The following is a 19,023-nucleotide window of genomic DNA, read 5'->3' as shown; positions in this document are numbered from 1 at the left end:
ACTGCAGTGTCACTTTTGACATTAACTAATTGACCATATATGTTTGCATCTGTTTGAGTCTCTTGTTTTGTTCCATTAGTCTATTTTTCTTATCCTTGCACCAATACTGCATTGTCTTATTAGATATAGCTCTATAATAAGTCTTGATTTTGGCCCTCTAAATGATTTCTTCTTTATGGATGGATTGTTTGGTGTTGGCATTATATATTTTAGCATCTGCTTTGCAATTTTCACAATATACCTGCTGGAAATTTGATTGGGATTACCTTGAACCTACATTTCAATTTAGAGAGAATTGACATTTTTATACTATTGTATCTTCTAATCATTAATTTAGGTCTTTTTAAATTTCTCTCAATAATGTTGTGTTGATTCTTCTTGTATAAATGTCTTACACATACTATATTAGATTTATTCATATATTTTTATATTTTTGATGCTATTATAAATTGTGCTTTAAACTCTTTTTTCTACTTTCTTCTTATTGGTATGTAATGATTTTTCTATGCTAAATTTATATTTAGCAATATTGGTAAATTCACTTTTTAATAATAATTTTTAAAATATTTAATGTAGTTGACAGTAAATTAACTTATTAATTCCAATAGTTTGTAGGCCATTTGAGTATTCTATATAGTATGATTCATAAATAATGATATATTTGTTTTAATTATTTATATCATATATCATTACTTTTAGTACTGATTATGAATTCTGGTACTATTACAATGTGACATTCAGGAGCTGAGAAAAATAAGGCAAAATGAAAGAATTTTATTTGAAAAATGTATTGGTACCTGAAAATGGCTATTTAAAACTACATTTTGATTACTTAAAAATTAAGATTCTTCCTGTAACACAGATTACAGAAGACATAAAATATTTCTAGTTCTAAGATACTATAGCAAATATAAAGTCCATTTTCTTAGTACTGGGTATAAATGAGCTCCCAGGAATCCTATAAAAAGTATTTCTAATGATTTTAGTGAGACAGAACAAAAGAGAATAAAAATAAATAAAAAATATCTGTCACTCTCTGATGTCTAATAAATGTAAAGCAAATTAACAAATTTCAAAGTAAATTGTAGAAAATATCATTTTAATAGAGTATCTGGGTAGATCTTATCTAGCCAACAGATCTTCAATATGAGCAGATTCTGAGACAGAATTATTTGTGTCCAGGAGATAGATGCAGGACCTCAGTAGACAGCTTCACATATTTTAGCTCAGACCAAGGTCAACTGTCCTGATGATTTTATATCCCAAGCTACTTTCTTCCTGGGGTCCAGTTAAGGGGCCCTCACATATCATAGTGCTTATTTAAAAACTTAAGATATAAAAAATATACCTGAGGATAAAGCTATTTCCCAAAAAGATGAGAAACTGCTCTCATTTGCACTAGTTGAGACAGTGTTGTTAATGATAGGCTGGCATGCCTTCTAACAGAATCCAAACATCTAAAAACGAACACACCTATACTCCTCAATAAGTATGGATATTAATTTATTAAACATTCTACCAAAATTGCAATGGCAATTTGCAATTGCAATTCGCAATTGCAATAGTAGCTAAATGCTTGACATATTTATGTTTCAGACCAATATTTTTTATGAGTATCAAGCAAGCTATAGATACAAATCTACATCTGTCCAGAGTAATCCTCTTTTTTGACACATGGGAAAATTTGGCCAGAAAAAAAAAATTTGTTTACTTGTAGCTTTAGTTGATCTTCCCTCAGCATTCATTTCATGTGCAGGACATGGTTTCCCTGAGTCTCAAGGTAACCTAAAAAAGACAGTTAATAGCCCATTCATAGAAACTTGAGAAACTTCTTACCCTTCTGAAGTCAAGATATTTCATGGATGTGATAAATCAAGATTATATTAAATAAGTACATTTTCCCTGGCTTATAAAAATCCCATAAATTCATTTTCCCCAACCTAGTGGAGAGTAGAAAGTATGGTTTTTAATGTCAGTCTTTTCAGAGTCATGGCAAACACACCTTGACATTTTCAAGCTACCTCAGAATTTATGGAATCACAAACGACATCTCATTTTTCGAGATTCCAAATTATTTATCCTTTAAAATAATAGGAAAACCTCTAATGGCCTTAAAGGCCATTAGCAAGAATATCAAGGATGTCTTATTTAAAAATGTCTGTAGGGGTGCCCGGGTGGCTCAGTAGGTTAAGCATCTGCCTTTGGCTTGGGTCATGATCCGGCACCCTGGGGTTGAGCAGGGCTCCTTGCTCGGCAGGGAGCCTTCTTCCTCTCCCTCTCCCTCGACTGCCACTCCCCCTGCTTGTGCTCTTTCTCTCTCTCTGTCAAATAAATAAATAAAGTCTTAAAAAAGAAATGTCTCTAAGCAATGAGAGGTACAAATAGATAATAAAAAAATGAATATCCACGTGTAAATGTATGACCATCAGGCAAATTTATCTTAAGAGAACTGTTGAATCTTTAGCAACGTGGTGAATAGGGAAGTATTTGAAATTTTTCCTATTTTCCTGTAGGTATTACTCCATTATATTTTAATATTTAATGATGAGTAACAGGTCAAAGTTTACAAGGTGTAGACTTCCCACACATTCCTCACCTCATAAGAGGCAAAGCCAGTAAGAGTGATCTTCTGATGAAAAAGCTAATGTTCCAGTGGGAAAACAGAGTTGCTTTGTTTTGGACCCTCATTCTTTTGTTATACAATGATCACATATCATCTTAGATGAATTGGTTGCCAGTCCCTCCATAATAAGATGAAAAGGAAAAACATTTTTTATAAACACACAATACAGTTTTATTATCCTAACAAGGAGCTACCAGAAATAACAATCTTTCTAGTGAATTATTATCTGAAAGGAAGTCCACTGATCCAAATAAAGTTTTTATTATGGGTGGATATTAAGCAATTTTTCAGTGACAACTGAAATCTAATGGAGTATCTCCAAATTTGATGAAAGAACCACCCATATAATTTGAAGAGTCCTTGGGAGTATCTCCCATGTCCTATTATGTGTTCACTCTGTCTGCCTCAGGACACAGCCATTACAATGTTATGATCTGCTATTCGCATCACTTCTCTAGAATCTGATGCTCGTGCTGCTTCTAATAGGCCCTACTTTTAGGGTATTCATATATTAGGTCATCCAAGCTAGGCCATTTGACAATGAAAGGCAGAACTATTACTAATTACACCAGGGAAACTGGTGTTAACTAGACTAGTTCTGAGCAAATAGAGATATCTGGTCATCATTCCAAGATTGGTTCCATTAGGGCCATCATGTTATGAAGACATAAGATGTTTCACCAAAAAAAAAAAAAAAAAAAAAAAAGGCATTATGCTCTGTTTGTGCCCTGGCTGACAGCAACTACTTAAGTTTTGCTCCGAATTTAATGTCTTTCAATGCCCAGATCTAAATTCATGGAGTCAGGCTGCAGAAACAATCTCTGGACAGATATCATGCTTCTTTGGGACTTAGAATGATGATAAATTTAAGATATAATTCTAATCTGAGACACAGTGAACCCCATTAATATAACAGGAAACTAGGGACTAAGGAAGGAGTTGGATGATAAGGAATCTTTATGAAAGCTCATGGTGGAGATAGGAACAGTGAGATCTGAAGTCTAATTAGGGTTTTTCTTTCTTCCTTTTCTACATTGTCATTCCCTTATATCTTCCTCAAACTTTCAGTTAGTAAATAGAAGCCCAGAACTAGCTACAGTTCAGGGAATGAAGGGAATGTATATCCATGCATGGGATAAAACAAACTAGACCAAGAACTGCATCAACATTGATGACATCAAAGAATAGGCAGAAATAACTGGCCCTGAAGACGAAATAGTGGTGTGGAACAAGAGATCAGCCACAACCAGTAATCTCTAAAAACTCTCATCCAGTCACCTTTCAGCTCTTCTATCTCCCTCTGAATGGCACATTATTCTCTCCTAAGAAAGTCAACTAAAGTTCAAAAATTGCTAGTCTCTCTTTTCCCTAAACATTTTTCAAAGAGCCAATCTACAATATGGTGGTTCCACTTTCTGTGCAACTACAGAATGACCAGCTCTAAATCCAACAATCCAACCATGAATCAGTGAAACAACTCTGACCCCATTTTTAAAAATCTCTTATTCTATTTTTTAAAGTCCTATTTGGGTAAACCGGGTTCTAGCCAGCTTCTCATTGACCATCATGATGAAAGAAAGTAATGCAAAGGAGTGACACAAAAAGTAATATATATGACCTTTCTGGAAAGAAATTCCAAAGAACTCCACCTTGGGAATAAATATATTTGAAGTGTATCAGGCTGTGAACCTGTTATATAAAACCTCTACTGTAGTTTATCAATCAAATCTTTCATGACCTCCTCGGGAATCCTGACAACTTCTGGTTTGAGACAAATGTTGTTGGCTCTATGTACTGGAGAAATTGAAAACATTTTATCCCCCCATATAGTTTCAGAAAGTACACCATTCCAAGAAGTCACTTAAGTCTTAGGTCTTTTTGTTATTGTTAGTTAGATACAGGGTGTAGGAAAGATCTAGAACTTGTGGTTCTCTCAAATTTCCTGGGAAATATTCTCAGAAAATAATTAGGAAGAGAACTAAAAGATTCAAGGAGAGGGACGCCTGGGTGGCTCAGCTGGTTAAGCATCTGCCTTTGGCTCAGGTTGTGATCCCAGGGTCCTGGGATCAAGTCCTGCATCAGGCTCCTTGCTCAGTGGGGAACCTGCTTCTCCCTCTGACTGCTGCTCCCCCTGCTTGTGCTCTCTGTCTCTGTCTCTTTCTCTCTGACAAATAAATTAATAAAATCTTAAAAAAAATAAAAGATTCAAGGAGACAGAAATAGAAGTAGCATGACAATGAAATAAAGGAGTCATTTCTCTTTCATTGCTGCCTCTTTCTGAACTATAGGGGGAAAATAAGTCTCTACCTTATAATTAAAAGTAAACACAAAATTGTAAAAAATTTAAAGGATAGAATAGAAAACCAAGAATATTTTAAATAAAATTTTTAAATAAAAATTAATTAAATAATGTGGGGTTTTAAGCAGCATTTAAAAACTAAAGCAATTAAACAAATGAATAAAACCAAGTAACTTAAAACCTTAAAGTGTTCTGAAATTGTAAAAGAAACATAAGCTAAATTACTTAAATTTTGAAATAAAAAAATTCCGAGGATAATACAATAGCAGGAAAGAAAAAAAAGATGTAATACCCAACATTAAAATCTAACATGAATATTTAAAGTGTGCAATTCAAATCAGGATAAAATAAAATGATAAAAAGTAAATATTTTTTAAAGCCAAAGGTTACCATACAGAATAAAGAAATATAAATCCCAGATAAAAATCAAATGTAAAAACCATCTAAAGGTAGACCCACCATTCCCTAATAACAGAATTCCTTTTGGATCAGCAACATACTTCATGGTTAGAGAGCCAGTGGGACAAAGGAAAAGATATAGCTCGACTTTAATCCATGGATAGTTCACTCAGAAGGTTTTTTTTGCTTTTAATTTTCAAATGGCTTTAAAAATCAGGTATTAGGGGGCGCCTGGGTGGCTCAGTTGGTTAAGCGACTGCCTTCGGCTCAGGTCATGATCCCAGGGTCATGGGATCGAGCCCCATATCAGGCTCCTGGATCTGCGGGGAGCCTGCTTCTCCCTCTGCCTCTGCCTGCCACTCCCCCTGCTTGTGCTCTCTCTCTCTCTGTCAAATAAATAAATAAAATCTTTAAAAATAAAAAAAATTTAAAAATCAGGTATTAAGTTCCAAGTCCAAAGCAGTTAGATCCCATGTATCAGAAGATCTTTGGGGAAAAAAGCTGTCAAAGTAGATATGTTGAAAGTAATAAAGAATAATAATTTAATGCCTCATAGGTGGAGGTGAACAAAAAGTTATAAAAAAATAATACTATTCTAGAACCAAAAAGTTTACTATTATACAGCTACATAGACAGAGGAGAATCAGCATTACATATTTGAATAGACTCCAAGTAAATCAGACTCTTCTAGTAATTACAGTACTGTAAATTCATAATTTTAACTGAGTTTTAAAAATCTGAAACCAGTTTTCATTTTGTCTTGTAAAGAAAGTATGAAATTGGTTTTGGAAATAATCTTATAAAAAAAACATGTTATATGCAAACAATGAATCATAGAACACTACATCAAAAACTAATGATGTAATGTATGGTGATTAATGTAACAATAAAAAATTTAAAGAAAAAAACTAATGACGTAATGTATGGTGATTAACATAACACAATAAAAAAACAAAAACAAAAAACAAAACAAAACAACAACAACAACAAAACACATTTTAAAGATTTTAATACAAGCGTAACTCTTTCCTGTCTGGAAATCTCTCTCATTATTATACAACCCTTCTACTTGCCCTCACAATCAAGCTCTTCAACAACAAGAACAAGAGCAAACTACAATCATTGACTCCTAAAACATAGACATTTATTTACTTATTTTCTTTTTCTTTTTTTTTAAGATTTTATTTATTCATTGAGACACAGAGATACAGAGAGAGAAAGCATGAGCAGGGAGAGAGGCAGAGGGAGAAGCAGGCTCCTCACTGAGCCAGGAGCCCAATGTGGGGCTCAATCCCATGACCCTGGGATCATGACCTGAGCCGAAGGCAGCCGCTTAACCATCTAAGCCACCCAGGTGCCCTATTTACTTATTTTCATTATGCCTGCACCAAAAAAATTTTAGAGCTTGAGAGATTTGAGAGATGAATTTAACACAGTAGCAAGAACCTGTTTCGCTCTTTGGTTTCTCTAATTGATTTCCACATTGTGATTATAAAAATTACCTGTCCCTTTCCCATTTACTTGTTAAACACATTTCTTCTCAGTAGGTGTTTAACTGCCTCCTTCACATCCTTGTTCCTGAGACTGTAGATTAAAGAATTCATCGTAGGAGTAATAACCCCATACAACATAGATATAAGTTTGTCAGTAGCATCCAAGTCATCTGAATTAAGTGTCTCTTTAGACTTGGGCTTCATGTACATGAAGAGAATGGTTCCATAGAATATTATCACCACAGTCAGGTGGGCTGAGCAGGTGGAGAAGACTTTGCTTCTCCCCTCAGAAGAGCGAATTTTGAGGATGCTGACAATGATTAATGTATAAGAGATAATGATTAATAACAGTGGTGTCAATATAAACAATGTTGTGGCCACAAGCATGATGAACTCATTGCCTGAGATGTCAGCACAGGCCAGTTTCATGACAGCCAGAATTTCACAGGAGAAATGATTGATAATGTTATTCCTACAGAAAGGCAATTGTACCACAAATGCAGTTTGTACTGCAGAGTTGAGGACACCTATGATCCAGGACCAGCTGCCATGGGCACAAAGGAATCCTTGCTCATGATGACAGGATATCTTAGGGGGTTGCAGATGGCCACATATCAGTCAAAGGCCATCATGCCCAAGAGCACACACTCTGTTGTCCCCATGGCCAAGCCAAGGAACATCTGCGCTGCACAGCCAGAGAAGGAGATGGTCTTTCTTTCTGAGAGGAAGCTCACCAGCGTGGAGGGAATAGAGGTGGTGGTGTAGCAGATGTCCAAGAAGGAGAGGTTCCCCAGGAAGAAGTACATAGGGGTGTGAAGGTGGGAGTCCAAGATGCTGATTAAAATAAGGGTGCCATTGCCCAGAAGGATGACAACATACATTATTAAGATTAGCACAAAAAAGAGTAGCTCAAGCCTTGGGTAACCAGAAAGCCCCTTTAAAAAGAATTCCACCAGAATGGTTTGATTTTCCCATTCCATTTCACTTTCTCTTACCTGTAAGAATTCAAAACAATTTTTAAGCATAATTATTTATTCTGGGAAATCCAAGTTCACCAATGCACATATATAAAAATTTGCCATAGACCCAATGAGAAGGAAGAAAGAAAATAAAGAAGGGGAAGAAGAGAGGAAAGGTAAAGAAGTGAAATAAACAACAAGGAAAGTGAAGTATGAAGAATCTACTGTATCCACCATTCTGGGCCAGCAATTTTTGAGGCTGATTTCACACATCACCTCACTTAAACCCCACACTTATGATCATTTCAAAGATAAGAAATTTATAAGAGTTTAAGCCTAAAGTCATATAATTAATATGTTGCAAAGCCTCGGCCCAAACTCAAGCTTGCTGTGGTCCCTAATTATCTGAAATGTCTTATGAACTATAAAAGCAATAAGGAATGCATTATATCAGAGACTTGGTTAGCTAACTTGTAAAGACAGCCTGGCTCCTAGTCAGGAAGACTCAATAATAACCCATTGCATATTAAAACATGGAAAGAAGTGTGTTAATTGGATGGGACAATGGTCAGCAATAAACCCAACCAGTATTTATTGACTGCCCTGATTGCCCAAAAAACAAGTACAATTCCCGTAAAACCCAATTAACTGAAGTCTTCTTGTTACAATGCAAATATCCTTTTTTTGGTGGGAGATAGAACAAAACTGTAATAATTATCATACAGTAAAATACATAGTAAAGTTGATTTTTTTCTCTTTTAGTGTATAGTTCTATGAATTTTAAAACATGTATAGATTCATATAACTATCGCTATAATCGGAACACAGAACTTGTCTTTCACCCTAAACACTCCCTTGTGCTATCCGTTTTTCAACCCTCCTTTTGTCTATGCATAAATCTTGCAAAGACTAAAATGCTTTTTATTCTATAGTTTTACCTTTTCCAGAATATCATATAAAAGGAATCATATGAGCCATTGGTCTCTGGCTTCTTTCTCTTAGCATAAATCCTCTGAGATTCATCCAAGTTGTAATTGCTGAGTAGCATGCCACTGTATGGATGTACTAGAGTTTGTTTATTTACCTACTGAAAGACATTTGAGTTGTTTCCAGTTTTATGGCAATTATGAATAAAGCTGTTATAAAATTTATACCCCCATTTTTGTGTAAACATAAGTTTTCACTTTTCTACGGTAAATTTCAGAGTGGCATAGTGCTAAAGAATCGTGCATATTTAAGTTTATAAGAAACTGCAAGTTCCAGAGTAGCTGTATCATTTTTGCATTCCTACCAGAAATGTATGGGAATTATAGCTGCTTTTCATCCATATATATATATATGTATATATATAATATTTATAATTATATATATTTTTTGCCCATTTTAATCGGATTGTTCATTTTCTTTTTGTTGAGTTTTGAGAGTTCTTCATATATTCTGGCTATGAATAATATTTTGGATATATGACTTACATATATTGTCTACAAGTCTGCAACTTGTCTTCTCATTTTCTTAATGCAAAAAAACTTTTCATTGCCACTTTAACCAGTTGCTGCTTAAGTTCAGCTGAAAGAAAGACTGTGACCAAAAAGACATTTTCTAAAAGGGCAGTTCTTTGACACCTCTCACCTTGGGTTATTCTTCAGGAAAATATTCACTGCCATCACTCAGGGATCAGAAACAATAGGTTTTGCATCCAAAGACTTTGCCTTATAAAGTCTCAGGCCTTCCTTTATTTTTCTTCATAAATAGCACCCCTCCCACACACACATACAAATTTCCTTTCTTATGGACACGGAATCCATTGAAAAGGTTCTAATTCACTCAAAGACACCTGACATTTAGAACATTTCTCCCTACTCAGGAAAATTAGTGTGAATTTTAGGTCTGAATCCTTTGGACCTATTTTAACTGGCTTCTAACTACTTATATTTGCCTTTGGTTATTATTAGGGTACTTCTTCTTTCATCCTATTTTTGCCCTTATTTCAATCAACTTCATCTTCTATGGATTCTTTTATACATTAAAGATGCATGCTTCTTTTATTCTGAGTCCCAGGTTCACCTTCTTTAATGCTAACCAGCCAAATCTCAATTCCTTGGTAAATGATGACTAAGAAGTAAATTCACTCTGCAAATTCACTTTGTCTATTGAAGCAAACATTTTTTTTAAGAAATTAAGATTTTTACTGACATGCAGATGTACATTAGAGTTAATGTTTCTACAAAAAGGTTCTATAAATAATAGAAGTCCACCTACTAATTTTCATCACATGGATGAAAATTTTCATGACACAGATGGATGTTATGTCAAACTCTACTCACATTGTAATGAAGAGTGTTATGCCCCCATAGCAAAGGCCAGCACCACTTAAAGCAAGAAACTCAGGTCGACATGTTTAAAGAAAGGCTATTTCAATTCATTCATATAAAAGTTAAATGAGCGTGTGTGTGAGTGTGTGTGTGTGTGTGTGTGTCAAATATGTCCCAAGTTAACCACAGGAATGCATTACCAACAACAACAAAAAATTAAAAGCACTCAAAACAATGCTCCAAATACTCTTATAACAGTGAAAATCAAAATTCTTCCCTTTTAGCTAAAAACTCTTTTCTCTGCTTCATTTACTTTTTACACAAATCAAAATATGTATTCAAGAGCAAGTAATAAGTTTTCCAAACAGCAGCCCAGTGAAAGGCTCCAGGACAGGGACTGTTTGTCTGTTCATGATTAGCACTAGACAAACATTTGCTAAACGGAACCAAAGAGAACTGAATTGGTGTTATGAGGTAAATTGTTACAGAATCCGAAAACTGGTAACACAAGCTTACTTTACGTTCTGGATCAAGAGTGCAAATCTGCGGCCTATTGTACAGCAACCTCACCAGACCAGTGGGAAATGACATCATTACATATGTAGGGACTACTGAACCAAGAACCCAAAACTATATTATTATTAAATGAATTTTTATTCCCAGTAAAATAAATTCTAGACCTAAATATCCATCTTTTTTGGATATTCAAATTATTCTTTTGGTCATATTTCTAAATTTTGTCTCTATTTTCTCACTGTATCAATGAAAATCCTCTTGGAATTTTTTTATTCCTATTCTATATAGACTCTTCAGAGTAAGAAATATTCTATCCCCCATACACATGGCTATTTCGACTCAGTTCATTGGACTGACATCCCCTTGGATTTGTTTTATTAGTATGTTTTCAGCAATTACCTCTAAATCGAAGATCGATTCATCACCTAGGTTGCAAAACACAGCAGATTGTTTTACCTTGATCTTCTATTCGCAGCCTATTGTACAAAATTTTCCTTGAGGCTGATGAATGTCTGAAGGGACAACCACTGAGGACCACAATGTCACAGGCCTTGTTGTCTGGAAAACATTGATGGCAAGGGTACTATTGCAAAATTGTTTTAAAAACTATACATAACAGCCAAATATGATTGATTACAAAGGGAGTGTATTTTGGCTGTGCTAGCTCAAAAGTAAGATAAAGGGGCACGTGGGTGGCTCAGTCGTTAAGTGTCTGCCTTCAGCTCAGGTCATGATCCCAGGGTCCTGGGATCAAGCCCCACATCGGGCTCCCTGCTCTGCGGGAAGCCTGCTTCTCCCTCTCCCACACCCCCTGCTTGTGTTCCCTCTCTTGCTGTCTCTCTGTCAAATAAATAAATAAATAAAATATTTTTTAAAAAGTAAGATAAAAATAAGTATCTGAGAATATGGAAGATTTGCCCTTCAAGCCCTGGTGGAACCATTGCCCTATTGTGAAGACCCAGGAATTTCTCTAAAGAATTTTCTCTGCGCTCAGGAAGGCAATTTAAATATTTCTTGCTCTAAGGGACTTATGCACTTTTCTAAGCCATAGCTTTAAATTGCTTCAGGGGAAAGACGTTCAAAACTTTTGAAAACTTCAAGAATAATCCCCTACAGACTTAATTATATTAGATCCATACCGTGTATCAAATAACCAGTCAGGATATGTCTTAACCCATTCTGTATTATCATGTACTGCTGAAATTCTTAATCCAAATATATTCCAGTGGCTTTGTCCATACCTTTGTTCATCCTACCATTTCTTATTGATAATATAGTAGAAACACCTCATTTAGCTACATTAGCTCTTGGTTATTAATAGTAAGAGTAAAAACTTATAAATTTCCAGGCATTGTTATAAGAATTTTATATATATTAAGTCATTTAATTCTTATTTGTTTAATTAGTGAGTGAAGAGAAAAAGTGTTTTATTGTACAAAATAATCTAAAAATTATTGAAGTTGAAAATCAGAATTTACTTGTACTTATATGAATATGAGTGGCATTTTGAAATCCACAACAAATTCAGAAATTTTGCAACCATTCAGTGAAAACCTAGAAGCCATTGAGCTATTCAGTTTTCTTATTGCAACTCTATAACCTAATTTGTAGCTCAATCCCACTCCATACTGTAAGCATCTCCAAAGAATTCACCTAAACAGGGGCACCTGGGTGGCTCAGTCAATTAAGCCTCTGACTCTTAGTTAAGTTCAAGTCATGATCTCTTAGTTTCAGCTCAGGTCCTGGAGTCAAGCTCCACCCCCGTGTGTGTGTATGCGTGTGTGTGTGTGTGTGCACACGCACGCCAGTCTTACTTTCTCTCACTCTCCCAAATAAATATTTTTTAAAAGAATAGATATACTTATCACCCACATTAATTGACATAAAATTACCCCCTATCTAATACAAACAGTTCGGAGGTAAAGATGAATATATGTATAAAATACTAGGTACTCTCAGCCAACTTCTACTTCTGAAGGGTGTGCTCTCCTTTCCTTGAACTGCTTCACCCAAACAATGAATATAATTTGTTTACCATGAAACCACTAACCCAGGTAAAACAGACTTTGACTACAGGTCTAAGAACAGTAGGAAAAAATCATAGCACTGAACAGAAACAAGTTAAAACTGGATATCCAATATCATTGTTTCTAAAGTTCATTGATCTGACCATAAGGAATTGCTTCTTGGTCATCTTCTTAGGTCCTGGTCTGCCAACATGTGATTAAGCTTCCTTCTCAAGAACAGAGTTCTCTACCCATTTTTTCCCTTCTTCTCAAATCATAAGGGATCCTCAAAATCCTATATCCAACATTACTTAAGTGAAGCACCCAAGTAAGTCATATCAGAACAATGTGACAAGAAAATAAAATTATTCTTTTACATTTTTTGACAGAAAAGTTTTAGTTACTATTTTTCAACCTACCATTAAAGCTGGGACATGGGTCATAATTTTATAAAATCAAATGGCTCATTAAAGAGCCCCCCACTGAAAAAAAAAATTTGTTTAACTATAATTATCTTTTCGGTCATCCCCTAGGATGTACAAAACATCCTAATGGGCATGCAGTGCAACTCAGCCTCAATGTGTAATCTCCAGACCTAAAGACATTGCTTAAATTATTTAAATTGAGATTTTACATTTTTTACTATAAATAAATCTTTCTAACATAATTAGGCACCTATCTCAGTTTTTTCCATCTTTAAAATTACGTTTTCTGTTTTCCATATGTATCTATATTTATCTGAGAAACTTGGACAATTCAGAAAAATATCATGGTTAATTTTTTAAATGTATCTTTCCAGCATCTATCACACATAAGTTTTCCTGGTTGGGTTTTGGCTTTGCAAACAATGCTAAAGCCTAGTTTTTGTTTTTCTTTAATATTACCATTTCAACATAAGTATTTTTGTATTAATAGAAATTCTTCAAAAACGTTATTCAGTAGTAGTAAAATAGTCCACCAAAGGATGTACTATGATGATTTCATAATTCCCCTCCATCAAAATAGACAAGTATGAAAAATTGCTTCAAAACATAGCAGGTAAGAAGATGGCACTGGAAAAGGAGGATCCTGGGCTTGTCTCTTCCCATAAACACAACTAGATAACTATCAAATCATCCTAAATACCCCCAGAATCAACCCGAAGACTGACAGAAAAAACTCCACAACTAAAGGGAAAGAAGAGGACACCTTAAAGAAGGTTAGAAGTGCAAAGATGTGGCTTAGGGGAGAAAAAGGATCAGGGGTGCTGCAGAAGAGTGGGAGTCTTGGTCATGGAGAAGGGTGAGAGAGAGAGGAGTACACAGGGAAATGTACACAGAAAACATTTCCCCAAAGCCATCAGCTGGGAAAACTAGAGAGGCTGAATTTTGTGAGTTCTTGCAACCATTGGGGCTTAAAGCCTAGAGTTTTAAAGGTCAGTGGGTTTGGCTGGGCTAGAGCCCTAATGGCACTGCATTGCTCCTGCAGAGAAGGCAGGCAAACAGTTCAGGAGCAGACGGCATGGAAACAATGATATAAAGAACATCTGGGCACACAGTGGGGAGATTATTCACTCTTCTAGGAGCATGTCCCTGAGATACAGCAGTCACAGAAACACCTCTCTGGGAGCAAAGGAGCTGGCTGGCACCTCCCTTGCCCCTCACCATAAACACAGAGCCACATGCGGGAAGCAGTGCAGCACTGACACTGGCTGCCTAACTTGCTTACACCAAGCCCCCTTACCTCTGGCAGGACTGCCCTTCTAAGTCACTTGCCTCAGTCCCAGCACGGTGGGCCTCTCCTCCAGAAGGCCAGCACAAACCCCTGCCTATACCACATCTCCCCACTAGAGAGTCCTGCAAGGCCTCAGTTCTGGTGGATGTGGTGTTAGGTCTCATATCACAAGCAGACAAGAGCACACTTAGTTAAAACTCACCACATTCAAGCCAAGAGCCAAACACTGCCCACAGTAGGCAAGGAGAACTTCTGCAAACCACTGGCCTGAAGGATAGAGCAGCCAAAACACAACAGTAGAGAGCATGCAACATCCGCTGGAGACACTTCCTGAAGCGTCAGGTCCTGGGCACAACATGACTTGTTCTTCATAAGGCCATTAATTTCAGGAGAAGGAGACATCACTGGCTTTTCCAACATAGAGAAGAAAGCAAAATGCCAAGGTGGAGGAATTTCTCCCAAATGAAAGAACAAGATAAGGCTGCAGCCAGTTCTAAGCAAAACAGATATAAGTAACATGTCTGATGGGAAATTTAAAGCAACAATCATAAGGATACTCACTGGGTTTGAGGAAAGAAGACATTAGAGAGACCCTTACCACAGAGATAAAAGAGTTAGAAAAAAAAAATCAACCAGAGATGAAAGATGCAATCAATGAGACTGTAAGCAGGCTTGGTGCAATGAACAGTAGCTGGAAGCAGGAGAAGAATGAATTAATGATACAAAAAGATAAAATAACAGAATATAATAAAACTGAACAAAAGAGAGAAAGAAAAATTATGCAACAGGAGAACAGACTTAAGGAACTCAGTGACCCCATCAAACGTAATCAAATTCATATTATAGGAGTCTCAGAATAGAAGAGAGAGAAAAGGGGACAGAAAGTTATTTCAAGAAACAATAGCAGAAAACTTCCCTAATCTGGGAAAGGAAACAGACATCCAGATTCAGGAGGCACAGAAAACTCCCATCAAAATCAACAAAAGCAGGCCAATACCAAGATATAGTATAATTAAATTTGCAAAATAGACTGATAAAGAAAAAAAGCAGCAAGACAAAAGAAATCCTTAACTTACAAGGGAAAACCCATAAAGCTAGCTGGAGATTTCTCAACAGAAACTTGGCAAGCCAGAAGAGAGTGGCATGATATATTCAAAGTGCTGAATGGAGAACATCTGGAGAGAATGCTTTATCCAGCAAGGCTATTATTCAGAACAGATAGAGACTTGGAGTTTCCCAAACAAAAACTAAAGGAGTTCATGACCACTAAACCATCCCTGCAAGAAACATTAAAGGAGAGACCAAAGTGACAAAGGCAAGAAAGGATCAGAGAAAATCTCCAGGAACAATGATAAAACAAGTAATAAAATGGCAATAAATCCATATCTAACAATAATCACTTTGAATGTAAATGGACTAAACACATCCATCAAAAGACATAGGGTGTCAAAATGGATAAAAAACAAGATCCATCTATAATGCTGCCCACAAGAGACTCATTTTAGATCTACAGATACCTGCAGATTGAAAGAGAGGGGGTGGAGAAACATTTATCACTGAAATATATGTCAAAAGAAAGCTAGAGTAGCAATACACATATATCGGAAAAATTAGGCTTTAAGACAAAGACTGCAAAAAGGGACAATAAAGGGCATTATATAGTCATAAAGGGGATAATCTGAAAAGAATATGTAACAATTATAAATATTTATGCACCCAACATGGGAGCACCCAAATATATAAAACAATTAATAACAAACACAAAGGAATTAATTGATAATAACACAATAATAGTAAGACCTTTAACACCCCATTTACATCAATAGATGACCATGCAAACAGAAAATAAACAAGGAAACAATGGATTTGAATGACACAATGGACCAGATGGACTTAACAGATATATTCAGAACATTCCATCCTGAAACAGCAGAATACACATTCTTTTCAAGTGCACATAGAACATTCTCCAGAATAGATCACATATTAGGTCACAAAACAGGCCTCAACAAATTAAAAAAAAACTTAAGTTACACCATGTACCTTTTCTGACCACAATACTATGAAACTAGAACTCTACCACAAGAAAAAAAATTGAAAAGACAACAAATACATGGAGGTTAAACAACATGCTACTAATCAATGAATGGGTGAATCAAGAAATCAAAGAATAAATAAATAAATAAACACGGAAACCAATGAAAATGAAAACACAATAGTCCCAAGCCTTTGAGATGCAGCAAAAGTCATCCTCAGAGGGAAGTATATAGTAATACAGGCCTATTTCAAGAAACAAGAAAAATCTCAAATAAACAACCTAACCTTACACCTAAAGGAGCTGGAAAAGGACAACAACAACAAAAATAAAGCCAGAAGAAGGAAGGAAATAATAAATATTAGAGCAGAAATAAATTACATAGAAACAAAAAAACCCAATAGAACAGAACAATGAAACCAGGTGCTGGTTCTTTGAAAAAGTTAGTAAGATTGATAAACCTCTAACAAAACTTACCAAAAAGAAAAGAGAAAGGATCCAAATAAATGAAATCACAAATGAGAGAGGAGAAATAACAACCAACCCTGCAGAAATGTAATTATAAGAGAATATTATGAAAAACTATATGCCAATAAATTGGACAACCTGGAAGAAATGGATAAATTTCTAGAAACATATAAACTACCAAAACTGAAACAGAAGAGATAAAAAACTTGAACAGACTAATAACCAGCATAGAAATTGAATCAGTAATCAAAAAACTCCCAAGAATTCTACCATTTTTTTAAGATTTGGAGCGAAGATGTCCTTCAACAGATGAGTGGATAAAGAAGATGTGGTTCAACTATACAATAGAATATTACTCAGCCATCAGAAAGGACGGATACCTACCATTTGCATCAACATAGATGGCAGTGGAGAGGATTATGATAAGTGAAATAAGTCAAGTGGAGAAACACAGTTATCACATAGTTTCACTCATATGTGGAACATAAGGAATAGCACAGAGGGCCACAGGAGAAGGGAGGAAAAACTGAATGGGAAGAAATCAGAGAGGGAGAAAAACCATGAGAGGCTCTGGACTCCAGGAAACAAACTGAGGGTTACAGAAGGGAGGGGGTGGGGGGAAGGGGTAACTGGGTGATGGGTATTAAGAAAGGCACATGTTGTGATGAGTACTGGGTGTTATACACAACTAATGAATCGTTGAACACTACATCAAAAACTAATGATGTACAATATGTTGCTTACCTGAATGTAAAAAAATTTTTAAAGATTTTATTTGTTTATTTTAGAGAGAGAGAGAGCAGAGGGAGAGGTAGAAGGAGATGGAGAGGGAGAATCCCAAGCAGACTCCCCACTGAGCACAGTGCCTGATGCAGGGCTCAATCCCACAACCCTGAGATCATGACCAGAGCCGAAATCAAGAGTTGGATGCCTAACTGATTGAGCCACCCAGGTATCACACTACCAGACATTTAAAGAAGACATAATACCTATTCTTCTTAAACTATTCCAAAAAAAATAGAAAAGGAAGGAAAACTTCCAAATTCATTCTGTGAGGCCAGGATTACCCTGATACAAAATGAGATAAACATTCCACTAAAAAAAGAGAACTGCAGGCCAATATCCCTGATGAACATGGATGCAAAAATTCTCAATAAAAATACTTGCAAACCAAATCCAACAATCCAAAAAAATCATTCACCACAATCAACTGGGATTTATTCCTGAGATGCAAGGGTAGTTCAATATTTGCAAATCAATCAACGTGATACACCACATTAATAAAAGAAAGGATAGAACCATATGATCATTTCAATAGATGCAGAAAAAGCATTTGAGAAAGTACAGCATCCATTCATGATAAAAACCCTCAACAAAGTAGGTTTAGAAGGAACATACTTCAACATAAGAAAGGCCATGAAAAACCCACAGCCAATATCCTCAAATGGGGAAAAAACTGAGAGTTTTTCCTCTATGGTCAGGAAGAAGACAAGGATGTCCACTCTCACCACTGTTATTTAACATAGTACTGGAAGTCCCAGCCACAGAATCAGACCAAAAAAAAAAAAAAAAAAAAAAGAAAAGAAAAGAAAAGGAAAGGAAAGGAAAGGAAAGGAAAGAAAAAGAAATAAAAGGCATGCAAATTGGCAAGGAAGAAATAAAACTTTTACTACTTGCAGATGACATGATATTCTATATAGAAACCAAAAGACTCCACCAAGAAACCACTAAATCTAATACACAAATTCAGTAAACTCACAGGATACAAAATCAATATACAGAAATCTGTTGCATTTCTATACACCAATAATGAAGAAGCAGAAAGAGAGTTTAAGTAATCAATCCCATCTACAATTGCACCAAAAACAATAAGATACCTAAGAATAAACCTAACCAAAGAGGCAAAAGACCTGTATTCTGAAAACTATAAAACACTGATGAAAGAAATTGAAGATGACACAAAGAAATGGAAAGACATTCATGCTCATGAATTGGAAGAACAAATATTGTTAAAATGTATATACTACCCAAAGCAATCTACAAATTTAATACAATCTCTATCAAAATACCAATAGCATTTTTCACAGAGCTAGAACAAACAATCCTAAAATTTGTATGGAACCACAAAAGACCTCAAATAGCCAAAGCAACCTTGAAAAAGAAAAGCAAAGCTGGAGGCATCACAGTTCCAGACTTCAAG

At 35.6% G+C, this 19,023-nt stretch overlaps 1 protein-coding gene across 1 annotated transcript; it reads right to left on the bottom strand.

Annotated features, from left to right (window-relative positions):
- Window positions 1-6,838: 6,838 nt before the first annotated feature.
- On the bottom strand, window positions 6,839-7,794 carry OR13C2 (olfactory receptor family 13 subfamily C member 2). Its single transcript, XM_025888609.1, is given in 2 exon segments — window positions 6,839-7,353; window positions 7,356-7,794. Coding segments are annotated over 2 exon segments (954 nt in total).
- Between the last annotated feature and the right edge of the window lie 11,229 nt (window positions 7,795-19,023).

The sequence above is a fragment of the Callorhinus ursinus genome, unplaced genomic scaffold (assembly GCF_003265705.2).
Source record: "Callorhinus ursinus isolate GAN/ISIS: 27379988/994484 unplaced genomic scaffold, GSC_fseal_2.0 scaffold24, whole genome shotgun sequence".
NCBI lineage: Eukaryota > Metazoa > Chordata > Mammalia > Carnivora > Otariidae > Callorhinus > Callorhinus ursinus.
This window is presented reverse-complemented; position numbering and strand designations above follow the sequence as displayed.